At 38.5% G+C, this 18522-nt stretch overlaps 1 protein-coding gene across 3 annotated transcripts; it reads right to left on the minus strand.

Moving 5' to 3' along the window:
* Positions 1-2050: 2050 nt before the first annotated feature.
* Positions 2051-18143, minus strand: ZNF330 (zinc finger protein 330). Of its 3 annotated transcripts, XM_030878106.3 has the most exons (11): positions 17970-18143; positions 17486-17581; positions 15956-16087; positions 14249-14268; positions 14077-14147; positions 11959-12038; positions 9465-9591; positions 8900-9004; positions 5151-5197; positions 3987-4104; positions 2051-2828 (listed from the first exon to the last, which is right to left on the minus strand). In XM_030878106.3, the coding sequence occupies exons 3-11, from the start codon at positions 16073-16075 to the stop codon at positions 2554-2556; spliced, it is 963 nt and encodes a 320-aa protein (XP_030733966.1). In that variant the 5' UTR covers positions 16076-16087; positions 17486-17581; positions 17970-18143; the 3' UTR covers positions 2051-2553. The 3 variants fall into 3 exon arrangements, with proteins under 3 accessions (XP_030733966.1, XP_030733967.1, XP_030733965.1); XM_030878107.3 differs by lacking the exon at positions 17486-17581 and having other exon boundaries at positions 17961-18143; XM_030878105.2 differs by lacking the exon at positions 17486-17581 and having other exon boundaries at positions 2052-2828.
* Positions 18144-18522: the final 379 nt, after the last annotated feature.

An 18522-nucleotide genomic window follows, 5' to 3' on the forward strand; every position in this document is an offset into this window, starting at 1 on the left:
CCTTTCCCCAGAGTAGAATTATGAGTGCATGTCTCCAGGTTTGGGGGAAGCACTGGGGGACTAACTACCTTGTCCAGACGCCTTGGTGCTACAGGGACCTTCCTCCTGGGGACCTCTTGCATCGGTGGGCTATGGGTCTGAAAAGTGACTCAGGTCCAGAAACTGAGCAAGGGATGATAATTTTTTATCGGAACCACCACCCTTCGGCCTCCATGTTATCTATCCTTGATGTTGTCCAGTGGTACAAAAACTAAGTAGTACTCTCGTTGTTACCCATTTATTTTGCCCCTAAGCTTGCTGTATTCTATTAACCTTCTCCGTAACTCTCTGCAGGTCAGGTCCCCTTGACTAACCACTCCCACCTTGGTAGTCATTACCATAGTTGTGACCCCACTGACTCCTGGCAAATAGGTGCTGCCACTGGCCACCTATTATTTCAGGGTCTTATCACCCACTGCCATCAGCAAGCTAAGTTTTACAATAGTTTGTTTCTATTGTCAGAAGTAGCCTACAGAGTCATCACTGAACTTCTGGGGGACCCTCGTGTTCCTCTCATCAGCACGTGTCTTTAGGGCCTTGTTAAACGGTATGTCTGTTGGGCCTTCCTGTGGAACGTAATCATCCAAAGAGAAATCTATCCATTCTGGCATATCCACTTCCCTCAACCTTTTCATTCTTTCCTCCACCATTTGCCGCTCAACTTTGTTTAGAATTGGCCATTGCTTTTTCCACGTTTCTACAAGCCATCCTGGTAGTGAGTTCACATCTCCTGGCACCCTAGCCGGGATGTTAAATCCTATTAAGAGAGTGCTTATCCTGCAACCCAAGGACCCAATGTGGGTGCTATTATCAAACTCTCCCCTAATTTTGTCCTGTCCCTCCTCATCAACAACCTCAGATTCCAGCCTCACTCATTCTCCTGCTCGTCCCAATACATCTAGGCCAATTCTTGCAGCTCCTTTGGGGTACAGTCTGTCTCCTGTCTCATCAGGCCCAGCCCCTCTCTGGCTGAGTTTTACTTAACCCTAATTAACAGTTTCTCAACCCTAATTCTAGGTCTAGTGGCATGGAGATAGGGCAAGTCCTCAAGGGGGCACAGGTTGCCTGGGGAAAGAGACCTCTGCATCATCATCTAGCTTGGGAGTAGGTGAGGCGCCTTTGCCCTTAAGAGAGAGAAGTGGGCTGCGACTGGGGGCTCAGAAAGTTCAGGAGTCTAGGGAGTGAAAATCTTCAGCGGCATCCATTGAAATGTCTCCATCTCACTCGTCAGGGTCCTGGATATTCCCAGACAGTCCCTTGACCTTTGCATAATAGACCTGCCGTGATGGGCAACTGTCTTTGAAGTTTATCCATTCAGACTACTAACTCCTGGCTTGGCCCTCAGTTTTCTCAGTTCTCCTGCTGCAAGAGATGAAACTTTTTCCAATGCATCTGGAGGCCCTCTGGCTTTCACACCTGGCTTTCGGTTGCCTGTTATTGCCCTCGGCTGTTCATTATGTTTCTATGGAATAAAAATGACTCAGCAATAGCCATCCTACCTGTTATCCATATGGCTACAATTTTCTCCGTACTTTTCAAATGCCAGCCTGATGACACATTCCTTTCTACCACACCATCCCAATTCACTGTCAGTGTAAACTGTAACCACTGGAACTTGTGCCAGCAACTGTCTGTTCTCCACCTACCACGAATGATGGAGTTCAGCTGCATCACTTTGTGTCTATCACACACTATTAATCTCTGCTACCTATCTTGCATATTAGACAAAAAAATGAAACAGTTTATACAAGAATATTGGAATGCTTTCCAAAATAGATTTAAAATACTAGGAATAAGAAATCAAATAAAACATCAAAAGTATATAAGTGAGATACTAGATTTACTCAAAGAGAAATGAAATTTCCTAGGTAAAACATGTGTGATAATACTGATTCTGAAAAATGGCTATATAGTCACCTTTGTCTATACATTTAAGCATAAATAATAGGTATTGTTCAGGACACACGCCGTGAAGAAAGAAATGAATGAGTCAATTGCTAAAACACACATATAACTACTTAAGATAACATGAATATTTAATGAAAATTTAGCATATAACATCTGACTTTTATCCTGCAGACAAACGAGAAAAATTACAATAATTCATTTTACCCAATACATTTTACAAAATCAGACAGAACGATTTTCTAAGCAGTGTTAATAAAAACAGCAATTTAATTTCAAACAAATATATTACCATCCTATTCCTTTATCCTATATATGTGTTTAATTGGCAAACCTACTAGATTACTGAAATCAGTAAAATCCAATCCATGATGCTTCAACTGCTTGGATCGATTTGAAATTCATTTTTGAAATTCATTTTTCTTATGCTGGAAGCCTGATTATCAGTTCCTATCAAAATGCTATGCCCTACTCCTTGCCCCAGTAAGTGTGACTAGTCTTTCACATGAGGCTAAGTGACAGTACGTACACCTGTGTAGCCACACACGAGTCATCAAGCACACACATTCCAGCTCCTCAGACAAGGTCACCGATGGGCAAGCAGCTTTCCTAGCTCTCCTGTTCCTCATAGTGAGCATAGCCACTGGCATAGGTCCTTCCTAAATTCAAATTACTAAACAAATCTGATGACTCAGCATCTGAATCCTTTCCACCTTCATCTTCTTCCTCTTCATCATCCTCTGCTTCGTACTCATCTTCTTCCTCATCATGGTAGCTGGTATCACCATACTTAGCAGATGCAAGGTTCTTCCAATAGGCATCATACCCAGAAGCTCCATCTCCCTCTTCACCTCCAGTCTGCCTGCCAAATTTCAGGGAGCGTGCTACGAAAGACAGATATGTATGTGGCACCTGATTAGCTCCAATTCTCTACATCCTCATTTTCCTCTACAATATATGAAGTTACATGAAGCTGATTGGCTGCTTCTTACTCTCAAATGAAGAAGTCAGTCACATTTTCCTGATTTCCTCACTTAACATTTAACTGGAAAGAAAGGAGACCTTAGAAACAACCATCAGTTCAATCCTACTTAGAGTCTACATACACATCATATATAAGAAATGATAAAGATGACAGTGTCATTTCATTAATTCTAGACAAAGTAGGAAAATGAATTAAGAATAATAGCATTCTCCGTACATAAGTTAAATAAGGCACGTTAAAAACTAAAATGCTCTTTGTTTGATCAATTAAAAGTGCATTTTCAAATCACAGAACAGGTGATTTCATGTCATTACACTCTTCTCAAGAGAGCTACTTTATAATTCAGATGTCCTAGAAGACAAAGGCTGTCATTTCTTCTGCCTTAGTAGCAAAACAAAGGTAAGTGTAAAAAATGTCTCACCTCACTGTATAACTCTGTCTTTGATTAAACAAAGTATTGTCAGAGTCATTTAGAATTATGGTTCCATTATGTTTGGTAAAGAGTCAAATTCTCTTTAACAAAATTGTGAGCTTCATTACTGTAAGCATGTTTGTAGTAATTGCATTCCTTCATAGAAAAGTTATATGAAAACTGTAAAACAATTTCCTACAGTAGTGACGTATAACATAATAAGCATCACTGCTCAAATATCACACACATAAGAATAGCTTCAAAATGAATTCCAACTTGCAAGTACTGAAGATTACCACCACTTGAATATTGAGGATTTATTGCTACTCAATTATTTAAAATGAAGCCTCAGCAAAAACAGAAAAATCATTCTTTTTGGTCTTAAATTTCAGTATTCACTATGTCATTAACTGAAGCAAATGCCAAATATCAGAGTGAATGACGGTATATTTCTTAAGTTAAATTGGGAAATTTTACCCACAAATTTTCCAAGGCTATGAAATTCCATTTGCATAAGAGAACACATTCATCTTTTCAAATATGAAGAAAAGGCGAAAACAAAAAGAGAAAGAGAAAAAGAAGAGGTAAACCTCGTCTAAGCAAGAAAGCAAAATCACCCCAGTGGTATTTTAACAAGAGCCTTACTTGACATGCTAAGATCCTTAGTTTCCTGAGTTTCATGCCCACATTTAGGGCAGGGAGGCTGTTTTCCTTTTTCTTGCTTAAACACCTTGCTCCTTGTATGATCATCACAGAAACAAGCCTATATAGGAGAAATAAAAATGAGCAAGTTAAATAAGTAATTCAAAAAATATATGAAGACATCACTTAGTATTTCAAGGAAATGTAAAGTTAAGATATACTTTTGCTAGGGCAGAGATTAGGAGTTTTGTTGGGGCTGGTCATGCTCCTGATTTCAATTCCTTAAAGGAAAAGGTCTCTGCCAGGACTCTTCTGAACTATGGCCTAAACACAAGACAGAAAATATATGCAGGGTATGATATGTAGACACGTTTCTTCGTAAATATGAGTATTCACAAAGCCTCTGATGACATAATGGTGACCAGCTTATCTACCTGCACAGAGCACACAGTCTAACTGGAGACACAGACAAGTGGAGAGGCAGCTACACACACTACGCATTGCAAGGGAAGTGAAGAGGAGAAGCGCCAAACCAGACCCAGGATTCAGGAAAGGCTGCCTGGGAGACGTGAAGTCTTAACCGAGATCGGCAGGAGAATGGGGGTGCAGCAGGGTAAGCAAAGACGGAAGAGTGATCTAAGGCAGAGGAAACAGCACACACAGAACTGGAGAAGAGTTGGGGGAGAATTAAGAGATAGGGTTGGAGTATTAGTAGGAACCAGAGAAATGACTCCGAGAGGCAGTGAATCAGCTGCATCTGTTTAGTGATCTTTGACAAATGGAAATGCTGGAGACAAGGTCTAAGGAAACACAACATTATGGAAATGTTCACTGTACTCAAACTCTACCAAGCAAGTGCATTTTGACATAAGGTGAAATATGCTCCCATCATTTTGGTCAGAATGTTCTCTACAAACATAAGGTATAAGAACACTGAGCTAAGATTCAGGTGACACACGCACTAGTGTCAACTCTAAGACAAGCCAACTAGATGACCTATGAAATGCCTCTAAGCTGTCTCAACTTCATTCACAATCTCTAAAATAAAAGAAGTAAATTACATAATGTTTAAGGACCCTTGTAGATTTATTATAGCTATAAATAATCCAAGAGCTGATGGATGAGTATGGGGATTAAAAACAAAAACGAAAACATATAAAAGTATACCTTACAACGGAGACAGGAATGCTGACCAAGCCGATTGCATGAAACACCTGTGAGGGAAAGTACATAATATCCATTTTCAAACTTGGAATGAAAACACTCTTTTCCACAGATTTATATTTGATGTACTATCTTAGATCAATTATCAACGTTTTTTTCTCTGTCTCATAACCTAGAGGATACAAAAAATGAGATGGAATCCCCAGCCAGATGCAAGTAACCCAGCAATTGCACAGACACAGCATTCTTTTATCCTCCAATCTCCTTCTATTGCTCCAAAACTAGGAGATGGCAAGCTTCATTAATATTTAGGAAACTGAAATGGTAAAACATTTTTTCAGTGACATTGGCTGGTCTCTTCACTTAAGGATATAACAGTTCAGGACTTCCCTGGTGGTGCAGTGGTTAAGAATCCGCCTGCCAATGCAGGGAACACAGGTTCAAGCGCTGGTCCGGGAAGAGCTCACGTGCCATGGAGCAACTAAGCCCGTGCGCCACAACTACTGAGCCCGTGAGCCACAACTACTGAAGCCCGTGCGCCTAGAGCCCACGCTCCACAAGAGAAGCCACTGCAATGAGAAGCCCGCACACCGCAACGAAGAGTAGTCCCCGCTCGCCACAACTAGAGAAAGCCCATGTGCAGCAACGAAGACCCAACACAGCCAAAAAAAAAGGATGTAACTTCAATTTTTAAAAGAATAACTGTCTCCATTAATATATATTCTCTCCTCGTGTTGTAGGCTATTGCCATTTTTTGCAAACTTCTGATATGAGAATAGAATACTTCAGGTGGAAAAGCGTGACTATGAAGAGAAAATAATACTCAAGTGGGCAGGAAAACAGATGGAAAAATCCTAAAATATTTTATCTCTATTTTAGTCAGTAAGCCACATTAATTTTGGTCATTATCTACAATTAATGCAAATGTTAATGCAAATAATGCTCCTAAACGTAAGAGCAAATATTTTAGAAAAGCCAATTTGTCTGGCACATATTGAATATGCCAAAAAATGAACAGACAAAAATAATTAAGAGAGGCATAGAAACAAGAACACAAACTAAGCCTTACCCTGATATAGTCTAAATATAAACTGTTAACTCTCAATTTACTTAGAGGTCTTGAAAAAGTAAAGAAAACAAAAGGAAATCTATCTTTATAATCCAAATATTGCAGATGTTTCTAAGTTGGGGATTCTTTTAAGTTTGCCTGGGTCATGGGGAGCTTTTTCAATCTGAACAGGAAAGTATTTTTTTAAAAACTCAATGATGATTTCTCAATTATGTGTATTATTATTGCTTCTGTCCAACCATCCTGCTTCCTTCCACAGTGACACTGCTATTTCAGATGGATTTATATTACCTGTCCTACATGCTAATAATAAAAGTAAAAATCAACTGAGTACTTATTATATATGTATATATTAGGAATACATAAGTATACCAAATTACTCCAATAATAACTATATTATTTCAGTCTGTGGAGGAAAAAACCTGAAATCTCAATCATTTCTACTTGAAGGTATGCCTAGAGAGTAATTAGGTTCATTCTTCATTCAGTCAAAAGAGGATATATATCACCAAAATGCTACAAATCCCTTTCAAGTACAGAACCAGAACACAGACTGAAAGTACAAAGTGCCCAACCCAATTTCCCTGTGCACCAGGCACTTCTGATACAGAATCTTCTCCCATCCCCACCACCTGAATCTTTGACATGCCACCATGACACAATCCCAAGAAACTCGTTGTTGTCTATCACATCCTCACCCGTACCGCCGGAAACCCAAACCACTAGGATGGGATGTGGCCTTGCCAGTCTTCTTTCCCTAATTACACCTCAAAAACACACAGGCACTCCACTTCACTGCCCTGTTATTTTTCTACCCAAGAGATAAAATCTTGAACTTATATAAAAAATGCATTTCTCCCAGATTCTAAAAAATATTGTGACATTCCTAGTTTGAGACTGGGGAATGGTTTTCTTTTTAAATCTATTTCTATGTCTTCACAGTATTTTAAAAGAAAGCAGGTTAGAATACATCAAAGCCTGCTGACAGTAAGCCATTTAAATTAGAAGTCCCCGGGCCACTTTCATTATTTTAAAAAATAAGGACAGAGTACACACATGTGTTTTGTTTTTGTTTTTTCCCCTCAAAACATACTTCCCACTGGTTATACAGGTAAAGAAGTATTTTATAGAATTTCCGTATCTTCCAATTCATAGTTGTACGCTCAAATCCAAAAATGATGAGATATGACCAATTAAGGGAATAGAAACAAACTATCTTTGGGACTTATATGTATGATGAGAACAGTGTTTTCAGAGAAAATATTTCAAGTAGTGAATGGCAACTGGCGAAGGAAAAATGGCAAAGAAAAAATAAAGCAATAAAAAAAAGGAAAGAAAGACAATAAATTACAGTAAACCAAGGAAACCTGTGAATCTGCAATGAGAATGACTAACATGAGCTATCAAAGGCATGGTAATAAATTTATCTTAAAATGCTTTCAATTATTCAGTGTCTTTATTTTTCCTTTGTCTTTTACTGAATCACTAAAACTTCTTGATGGAAATATAGCCTTATCACTTACAGTTGCCTGTCTTTGGGGTTTAAATGCTATGGAATACACAAGGTTCCCAAGTCCCAAATGAAATAATTCAATTTTTATATTATACATTCTGCAGAAGCCTAGGAACAGCTCAAAAAGGCTAACTACTCTGAGATGTTCCTTTAATCTTTTGAGATTTTCTTTATAAATATCACAAGAATTACATATGTGTGTGTATGTGTGTCTTAGACTGATGACTTATCAACTTTAAATTTATAGATAAGTATAGGGATTGGCATTTCATAGCAGAACAAGAACCAAATTGAAGAAAGTGAATTTGGAATCTGAGTCTTTCCTACAGTGGTACCTACTATTCAATAAGGGCTTTCTAAGTGACAGGTGCCATACTTATGCTTTATATGGTTCTCACTTCAATTAACTCCTTGAAAAAATTAGCATCTTTCTTTAATACATAACAAAATTCAGGTTTAGAAAGATTTGGTAAGTTGCCCAAAAACATATGGCCAATAAGTAGAATTCAAGTAATGTCTGAATCTAAAACTTGAGCTTCTGAGAATCAACAGAATAGAAATAAAATAAAATGCAATCTATCTCTAAAGATGATACCATGAAACACTGGTTCTCAAACTAGGATATACATGAGAGCTATGTGTGCAGGTTAAATACAGATGCCTGGCACCTGCCACCCACTTAAAGATAGAATCTCCAGGGATGAGGCCTTGACACCTGTACTTTTAAAAAACCTCCACAGGTGTTTATGATGCACATTCCTGTCTAAGAGTCACTGGAACCAACTAGCAGGAACAAATTAGGGGTGTACCACTTATCTGCGGACACCTGAAAACAGGGTGGGGGAGGGTATGTTAGTTGTTATAATAACTTGGAAGTGAAAATGACTTTTAGCATTCAGGATCAGGATGCTGCAAGGCCTGCAGTGCCTGATCAATCCCACAAAATGAAGAACTGACCCAACCAATATGTCACTGGCACACTGTTGGACAAAAATGGACTATATGCGTTCTAAGTTTTTTCTACAAACAGAAAATAGATATTGAATTAAATTACAGTCCATAAGAGGCCGCATGAGAAACTAGATTCCTTTTTCATTAAGTTTAACACTATTAAGAATCTTGGGTATAAAGAACATCCAATATATAAACATCCAATATATAAAAACTTACATTTAAATGTTTCCGCTTCTAAAACCTGACAGCTGGCTTGATGTTCAAACTGATCATCTTCACAAAGAAAGTTATGGCAAAAAGAACAACTGAAAATTCTGCCTCCTATTGGATTAAAGAACAAAACCCACAAATGTAAACATGATAAAGTTTAATTTTAAAAACTTATCTGTAAAACTGCTCAGAAAAGATGGCAAGTTATTTCAGATTTACACTAAAATATCACAGCAGCTTTTGTTCCGGCAAAGGCTACAAAGAAAACTGACAAATTGAACCATAAAAGAGTGAACTCCCACTGTACCCTGGCTACCCTTATATACTCACAATGCTCAGAGACACTTCCTCCCCTTTTACTCCCCTCCCTACCTGCCTAGGTAAAAATCTTAGTATTGCCTGATGCTGCTGGTGTAAATCCCTTTTCCAACTAAACTGACAACCAGAACAGTGCCAGTACTTATGATTGATAGTATCCTAAAAAAAAACATCATAAAAAAAGAGCATCCAGAACGTTTCCAAGTCAGCCTTCACTTCCAGCAAAGCTCGTCATTTGTATGTAACCACTCACCATGGTCCCAGACACCCCGTTCACATTCCACACACTCAGCATCGGTAAGCGGGCAGGCACAGGCGTGTGTACTGAGACACTTCCTACCATGACAAACCCAAGCTTCACAGAAGTCACATATTGCACCCTGCAACCAAAGAACATGAAAAATTAACCTTTGACACAACTGGCTGCAGCCATAGTTTAAGCAGTGGCAACCACCAAAATTATATACATTTAGCCACTTATCAACCTTAAGTGATAACGAGTGGCTTCATTAAAGAAAATGTACTGTTTAAGCCAAAATTAAAGAGTGTTTCCTGAAAATCAAACTACTTCACCAATAGCTATTTACAATATACAAATATATAAATCAAAAGAAAAAGAAGCAGAAGGGAAACGATACACTTAACGCTAATATTAATCATTAAAATAAGTCAAAGAGCTGACAGTGTTGCCCCCAAACTGAATTTTACAATAAATCAAATGAAGTCTAGAGCCCATAATTTAAGCATTCCTGTCTATAGCAATTCTGGTAACTAAATGAAGTTTTTTCAAATACTAACATTCCTGACTTAAGAAAGTTCCTTCTTATCTGTGTAATTTATAAAATAAATATATAGCTTTTCTAGAATAACAGAGAGAAAATATTAAACTTCTGCCAGCATCTTTTTAAGGCAACTTATGCATTAAATCATTATTATATCTCTTTGTTAAATAAAACTAAAATAAAATATTTGGAACTAAATGACAGGTAAGGTAAGACTGTAAGACTACACACACCTTTAATAACACAATGACATCTACAGAACACTAAGAGCTAGAAAGAACCTTAAGGAAATGGAATTGGATGGCTTTTCATTTACAGGTGAGGAGGGACAGGGGCCTGAGACTAAGTCCAAGTTCTAGAGCTACATTAGAGCTGAGCTGTGATTCAAATCCAGGTCTTCTAACCCTCAAAATTCACTGTTCTACTATTCAAGGCACTGTAACAAAAGTGGAAAAGAGCAAATAGGAAGAATGTTTGGGGACTTGTAAAAATAGATAACCAGTGCAGACAGCAAGTCCTCGAATCTATCTCTTGGATTACTCAGGGTTCTAGCAAGAGAAGAATGACACACTAAACTAGGTAATCCAGGGGAGTTTAAAGAGATAATTCACAAAGAACAGGGAAGGGCTTCGAAAACGTCAGGGATGATGCAGATACTACCCCTAGGGCTGAAGGGCCAAGGGCAGGGAAGGGAGGGAGGTTCTACAACCACAAGAGAGAGCCAGCTGTATGCAGAGGACTACCTGGTCATACGGAGAGGAACTGGTGGCCAATCCATGTCGAAATCAGGACAAGCTGGTAGGGAGTAAGCTGGGAGAATAAACACTCGGATCATAATTTCCTCCTATCATCAGGTCTCCTGCCAAAGTCCTTTTAGGGCTAAGTCCTAAGTAAGACACTGATCCAGCCCACCACACAAGTCAGGCTCCCAGGGCAAATCAGGGGGAAGAGTCGGGGAGAGGGAATCTTAATCAGCAAATAGAGGATGGCCAGAAAAATCACTTTTCTAGAATTTAGAGCTAATGATGCATGATTCTACTTTAATGTATTCTTTATATAAGAGATCATTCATACTCATACAACTCAGCGAATTAAAAAAGTAATAATTTGATAAATCTAGACATAAGCAAACTACCAAGGAAGATTACAACAGCTTCTGAATAAAGATAACACTGACAATCCTATACTTAAAATAAAGAATTTTCACAAGATGATTATGAATAATTCCAACTCTTCTATAAGATAGCCACTCATGAAAAATATAAAGGTCTGCCTCATGATGGGAAATTATGTGTTCTTGGAAAATTATGAATATTCTACTATAAATATTACTTTCCTCATGGACTGACATTTGGACCTAAGAATAAATTCACACAATAGAATATAGTAAAACTGGTCAAAAGGATAACATTTTTTTGAAAAAAAGAGCAAAATGCCTCACACAATGCAACTGCTTCTATTATTTAAAATAATGAATTTTCTTTGAAACGTCTACATGTAACAAAGAGATAACGACATGTAATGAACCACATGTAATTACATGTAGTAAAGAGCATAATTCTGTGTTAACTACGTACTCTTTTTTGAAATGTAAAGCTTTAAAAAACAATTAATCCTAGGTTCTTTTGGAACTACGTTACTTATTCAACCAAAAGACTGAATCTTAGTTTAGCAGCACTTTCAGTATAGTAAATAATATTTTGTGATGTCTAATTAAGATATATTAGAAAGGTATCACTAACAAATGAATGTTGTTTAGGTCAACATTAGATGAGTTTCCCTTCCTTATACATTTCCCAATAAGAAAGAAGAAAGCAGTCAAAAACAAGTGGGTAATAAGTGAAAATCATACTGAAACAAGCCACAGATAATCCAGATAATTACAGACTGATTACATTTGGTCAGAATGCCTTCTCCTTATCCTTGGAAACCTACTGGTCTAAAAGATAACTGCAAGAAGCTTACCACCATGGCAAGGCCAGTACTGTAGACACCAGCATGTTTTATGACACAGTCAGAAGACTTCATCATGCACTTTGTTTTCCCTAGCAAAGAAACAAATTTTCACTATTAGTCTTGCAAAGTACTACATGCAAATATTCACTAATTCCTCTTTTTATCTAGCCCAAGTTCCTATGGAAATAATTTGAAAATAAAGAGAGACCAGCACTATCTACTGCTTATATAACTGAAAAAAGAAAATGGATATAACTGAGACCTCATTACCTGAGTCAGATCTTTTGAGATTAGGAACTTATATGATAATTCATGTTTGTACTAAAATCAAAATTTGAAGGTTATGCTTTGTAATCTAATAATCACTAAAGCAGTTAAAAATCTTGTGAATTTTCAGGTGAATTCAGGGAGATTTTTAAATGATATGCTTTAAAAGTGAATTTTACACTTTGTAATTCACAATAAACGCAGTCTGATTTGAAGTTACTGCTTCTTTCTTTCCCTAGAACATATCAAACCAAAGCAAATCAAATAATAATTATGCAAATTATCTGGTTCATTTTTTTTTTATGTTGGACCATAGTTAAAAATTTACAAACTTAGCCCCTGGGTAAACATTCTTCTAAAAGAATTGTCAAGTAGTGCCCAAATGAGCACAAAAATCAGGAATATAATGATAAAGCTAAAAATCACAATACAGCCACAAGAGCTCTTATCTAGCAGCGAATTACCAACCCGAAACACTGTCAGGACATTCACTTATCACATGCTGCGAGAGGATTAATGGTGACATATTAATCACGCATCTCAGACTCCACAAAGCAGAACACGAAAGAAACAGAAGATGCTCAATTTTCCACTTCCTTGATTACCTAAGAAACAAAGCTAGACAACAGGAAATGGGAAGAGAAACAGGAAATGAGGGGCAGCAGCCCCCTGTCCAATACTAAAGACAAGAATCAGTGAGTGGGAAGTGTATCCGTACACAGCACCACAAACGCTGAAAACAGGGGAAGGGCCTAGCGACAGCTTATCTCAATCTTCTCCACAGTCTATTTTCTCACTCTACATCCATTTGTCTTTTGTAAATAAGGATATAAAAACTGGCAAATGACTGGTCTATCTAGGCCAGTGTTCTCTTTTCCATTAATTACATACCTCAAAGCCGTCTCTGAAAGCTAGACCTACACTAGAAACATTCAGGGGTGTGGCCCTAAGCCTTCCTAACTTTCTGCAATGTTATCATGCATAAACACAGTTAAATGAGCATGTGTTTCACCTGAAACTATTATCCTATAAGCAAAGGGGATACTTGTTCAAATAAAAGTTTGCGGGACAAACCTGGAGTAAAGACAATTAATCAGGTTTCTCTACTGGAGGTCTTCAGAACCTTTAACACATACATAGGTAAAAGAACTCTCCCAGGTGGGAATGAGGGAATGAAACACGCAGCGTGTCTCAAATGTATGCTCTGCTTTAAGAAATACCTACTAATATCTCAAGTATTCTGTGGAAGACTATTTGGGAAACATGGATCTTGTTGTTCTATGAACTACTATTTAGTTTTACTCTGAATAAAAGTTTCCACTTATACTTGGGAACTAGGTAAGTGGCTTAGGAACTCTATTCCACTCACTTGGGAATACATGTGAGGAAATTCAAGAATCATATGCTAAGAACCAAACAGAAAAACAACTGATCACAAAAACTGGCACCAGGTAAATGTGGAATAAAATTATTTTCAACAGCCTAACACACTGCAGGCAGTATCAGCAGAAATCAAAATTTAGGAAAGTAAACAAAGGATATCGACAAGACTAAGACAGTATAAATAAAAATGCAGCATCACCAAATGTTATTAGTCTGAAATCTAATCTTTCCACGTTTAAAACAACATGTGGTACCTTTATCTAAACTGTATCTTAATTATTTTCCAGCATTACATCAAAGAGACAACACCAAGGCTTGACAGTTTTTTGATAGGCCAAACAACATTTTATGTAGTCTTATTAATAGTAAGGTATAACATTACTGTAAATGATAATGATGAACCCACAGGTTCAAACTGATTAAATGCCAAACAAATGTTTGATAAAAGAAAAGCATGTGTTTTGATCATATACTTACCACACTGTGCACAAATTGGTAACTTCTGTACAGAATTACAAAAATAGCAAAATGCTCTATTCTTCTGCCGTCTTGTCATGTAAAAGAAAATTTTAAAATTTAGTCAATATCAGATAAAAGGTCAGTCTGTATTATTATATATAGATAGAAAAAGAAATAAATAAAAATTTACCTCTGACACTTGTCACATTCCTGTAAAATATAAAAATATAACATTAATTTGTCTACTGGCTGAAAACTGCAAAGTTACTTGAATTATAAAGAATACCGTTTTTCATGTTAAAATTTAAGTGACATTTGCCCAAACCCTCCAATTCCACCCATGAGTACAAGCATCTATACATACTTTTAACAACAAAGGTATGTTTTGGGGCATACCACACTAGAGAAAGTGGCTTTTTCACAAAACAGGCTAAATATAGTAGTGGTCTGTTTTTTGGATTTTTTTTCTAAGCAATCAGAAAAATAATACAGAATGAACACAAGAAACAGTAGAGAACACAGTATGTTGAAGCTCACAGAAAAGCCAGAATTCTAAACATGGTATTAAAAAGCTCTCCACAATCTGGTCTCTAACCACTTTTCAAACCTCACTGGCCTATTCTCTTTAGATTCAAGTCACTATTTGTCAGCCATTCTCAAAATATGTCTTGTATTACTTCTTTTCCATGCCTTACTTATTCTAATACTTTTCCCTGAGAAGTCCATCCTCACTTCTTCACCTACTGGAAGTCCTGGTGATGATCCCACCTCCTCTGTGAACTGTACCCCAACTCCACACTCACCTTTATCACCTCAGTCCTAATAAACCTTAATCCCAATTGTACCTTTTCTGCAGCACTTACCAAAGTCTAGCCCTCACTGTATATATTTATGTATGAATCATTTCTTTGTCCTCCTTCTCTTCTCTAGAAATCACCCTGGCACGGACGAGGGAGTCCCCACTGTCCTATCTGTGCTATGTCATCTCGCTCCCCCTCACCCCCCCACCAACCCAGTACAAATGCTGGTTAATCCTGGGTTGGGCACCCACCCAAGCCCAACCCATCGGAGTTCTTTCCCTCTCTGAGGGCAACAATATGTGATGTGAGACATGGGAGCTATGGACCCAGTGGCTATGAACCCCCCAAAATGGAATAAAACAATCTGAGAAAATGGAACTAAATAAAAGCAAAAGACAGAACTACAAGTTGTTTCAGGTTCCAGCTGTCCCTGCATCCCAGCTACATCCATGCCCTTCTCAACTACACAAGTTAGCCCATTACTCATTCAATAAACTATTTCCCCCTAAAGTTACTTAGGTTGGATTTCTGTCATTGATAAACATTAAGTAATACAGAAAACAACTGAGCTATATAAGCTTGAGGAAACCAGGACTGTGTCATTCATCTACGTATTCCCCTCAGTGCCTAAAATAGTCCCTGGCACAGAGTAGGCACACAATACACATAGGAGGAATTAAGTCACATTAAGCATTTCATATGTGTTCAATGAAATCAAAAAAGAAAAAAAAGAAGAGGAGTGGGAACAGAAAAAGTAGAGAGGCGTGGAAACAGGAAGATACGGGACAACTCAGAGAAATACGGTCAAAGGAAGGGAAGAGGTAAGGATGACTTAGGATGAAAAGGCTCCAATTAATAGGACAAACTGAGGAAGGCATACTAGGTTAGAGAAGCTGGAGAATGTCACACAGTTCCTAGTATGTATTCCTGTTCAATACATATCTATTTGTCACCAATGGTAGCCAAGGTAATATGACAGCTTTCAGAAATAGCAAAATCAAACAAAATTCACCACTACTCAGTGTTAATGAAAACAACAGACATGCCTTTAACATAGATTTTATATAGTTTTTCAATTGATAACCAAAAAAACTTACCATTGAAGCATTGCACGGGTGTTTAGCTAAATCGATAGTGCTTCTTGATGCTCTTAGTTGTTTTTCACGTTCCCGGCGATTCTCTGCCTTCTTCCTCGCACCAGTCTTTTTTTTAGGCATCTCCCCTTCTTTCTACACAAGCAAACAGAGAAGATATAATTGCCTTGTTGCATTTGCTATTTTAAAGAAACTAAGGAATAGCAGAATGAAATCTTCTAATTCTCATTAAACTTTAAACTCAACCCTGCTCTTTTGATGGTTAAGCACATTTTAAGCCTTTATGCATCATTTAGCACACATCATCCCAAATAGATGGCTTTTAAAATAAGGCACTTATTTGTATTACCAAACAGTTCTAAAAAATGTAAACATCAAAAAGATTTATCCTAACAGCCAAAATGGTTTTCTTTCCCACAGAGCAAAAAAAGTTTCTCTGATATTCAATATTCTTTAAAAATTACTCTGTAGCAAGGGAAAAAAAATTATTAGGAATAAATAACAAGAATCATTTAAAAGTATATTATTTACCCAGTTTATATCACTTTTTTAAGCCCTATATTCAGATGACCTGATGCTGCCAAGTCTTCTAGTATGTCTAATTTCTCCCATGTAATACCTGAATAAAACATCTAATAGTCAAGTCAAATGACAACATTAACTACAAAGCCAAACTACCCTCTCCGAAAAGATATTAAAGGCATCTGAGTAGCTTTGACTCCCTGAAAGCTGCCTTTCCCGCTACTTTTACCTGCAGTGAGCATGTAATTTTAACAGGGTTCAAATTTAACAGTATGTGTTTACCACACATATCAAAATAAGGACTTTAAAACTGGTTTTTATCAGGTAGTTGAAAGAACTACCTCATTTAGAAAAACAAGGTCTTCACTAAATAACACATTTTTATTTGGCTTTTCATCCCATCTGAAGACACAAGTTCCCTGAGGGTTCCAGCCCTATCTTTCTTGACAATGTTTGCTTCCCAGCCCTGCCTGAAATAAATTAAGCCTTAACAAATGAATAGATACACGAATGAATGAGTCCATGTGCTTGCTTTGAAATAGAATCTCATATTTCTTAATATTCTTCAAAATACATGTATTTTTTTAAAAAGTCTTTTCTAAGAGTGGTTCTCAAAAATCAACTGTGGCATTCCCTAAAAGCACAGATTTAGACTTCTAGGCTCTATCCAAGATCTACAAATTCCAAACCTCCAAGCACGGTTTTAAGTTTCACTGGTGACTGACACACAACCTTCCTGAAGACAAAAATATTCAAAGAAACCAAAGTCGTGTCCATGATACAGGGAGAGAGTTCCATGAAAGCACACCTTGACACTCACATTTCTCATTACAATACAGCAAAATCATACACCAGCTTGTACCTGGAACAATACTAAGGTCACTCATAAAGTTGTCCTAATTTCCGGGTTTCAACTCTGATGCTGGAATGCCCAATCAAAAAACCGCGCGGTGGTTAGTTGCGACTTAAAAATATGAACAAACCAGACAAGGAGGTTTAGTGGGTGGTTACCTGAAGTAACGTCCAGGTCCACTAGGTCACCCTTCCGGTATTTACAATGACAAAACTTACAGGGTGAAAAGTTGTGTACTGCCCTCGCCAAAGGAGCTAAAAAAATAATCGCAGGGTGATCACCGGTTGAATTTTCTGCGTCCCCCGGGGAGAACCCGCTGGGAAAGTTGAGCCTCATTTTTTTCTCCTCTAGTTTGTTTTGTAAACTTAAAGAGTGAATTCTAATTCTCAGCGTTATACGGGTTTAAGCCCTTCTCCAGGAACGCTCCCACTTCTTCAGGACGTGGCCCGTGTCACGAAATGAGAAAACAGGCCCGGGGCCACTGCGGCTTTGGACGCAAAGCCTGCAGCCGGAGGACCCAGCGGGGTGCAAGGGGAGCCCAGGGGAGAGTCGGCGGAGGTGCCACGCGACTCTGGGAACCAACGGCCGTCCCCCCCCGCGGGGCACCCTCCCTCGCGCGCGCTCCGGGCCGACCTCGCTCACCCTCGCGGGGAGGCCGGGCTCACTCCAGGGGCCGAGGGGCAGGGAATGGCGTGAGGTCCGCCCGCGGCGGTTGCAGATCCAATTCGAGGACCACGATTCCGGGGGAAAAATAATGCTACTAAGCCCCGAGGAAGGCGGACAGAGCTGCCTCCAGGCACTAGGAGCCGGACCGGATGTCCTCTGACGTCAGCACGTCGACAGGGGAAGACCCGCCCACTTCTGTTCGCTCCGCCCCGTCCCTCCCCCTTCCGCGGGGGGCGGGTCTCCCAATCCTGGGCGGAGGACGTGACTGAGAGAAGAGGAAAAATGGGGGGACAGAAGGAGGGAAAGGGTGGACATTTTATTACCTCAATTTTGTGTTTTCAGAAAAGGAGAAATCTAAGCGAAGAGAAAAATCTAAAAAGAAAAAGGAAATGAACTTACCACCTGGTAGTGGATCAGTTGACTCAAACAGAAAATTCTTGCCTAATTCTTCTGGAAACTTTCTGGTACCCGCATATTTTGTGCCCTCACAGCCCACTTTTCGTGTTTGCTCCACAAGTTGTCCCTTTAG

The sequence above is a fragment of the Globicephala melas genome, chromosome 5 (assembly GCF_963455315.2).
Source record: "Globicephala melas chromosome 5, mGloMel1.2, whole genome shotgun sequence".
In the NCBI taxonomy this organism is placed as follows: Eukaryota; Metazoa; Chordata; class Mammalia; order Artiodactyla; family Delphinidae; genus Globicephala; species Globicephala melas.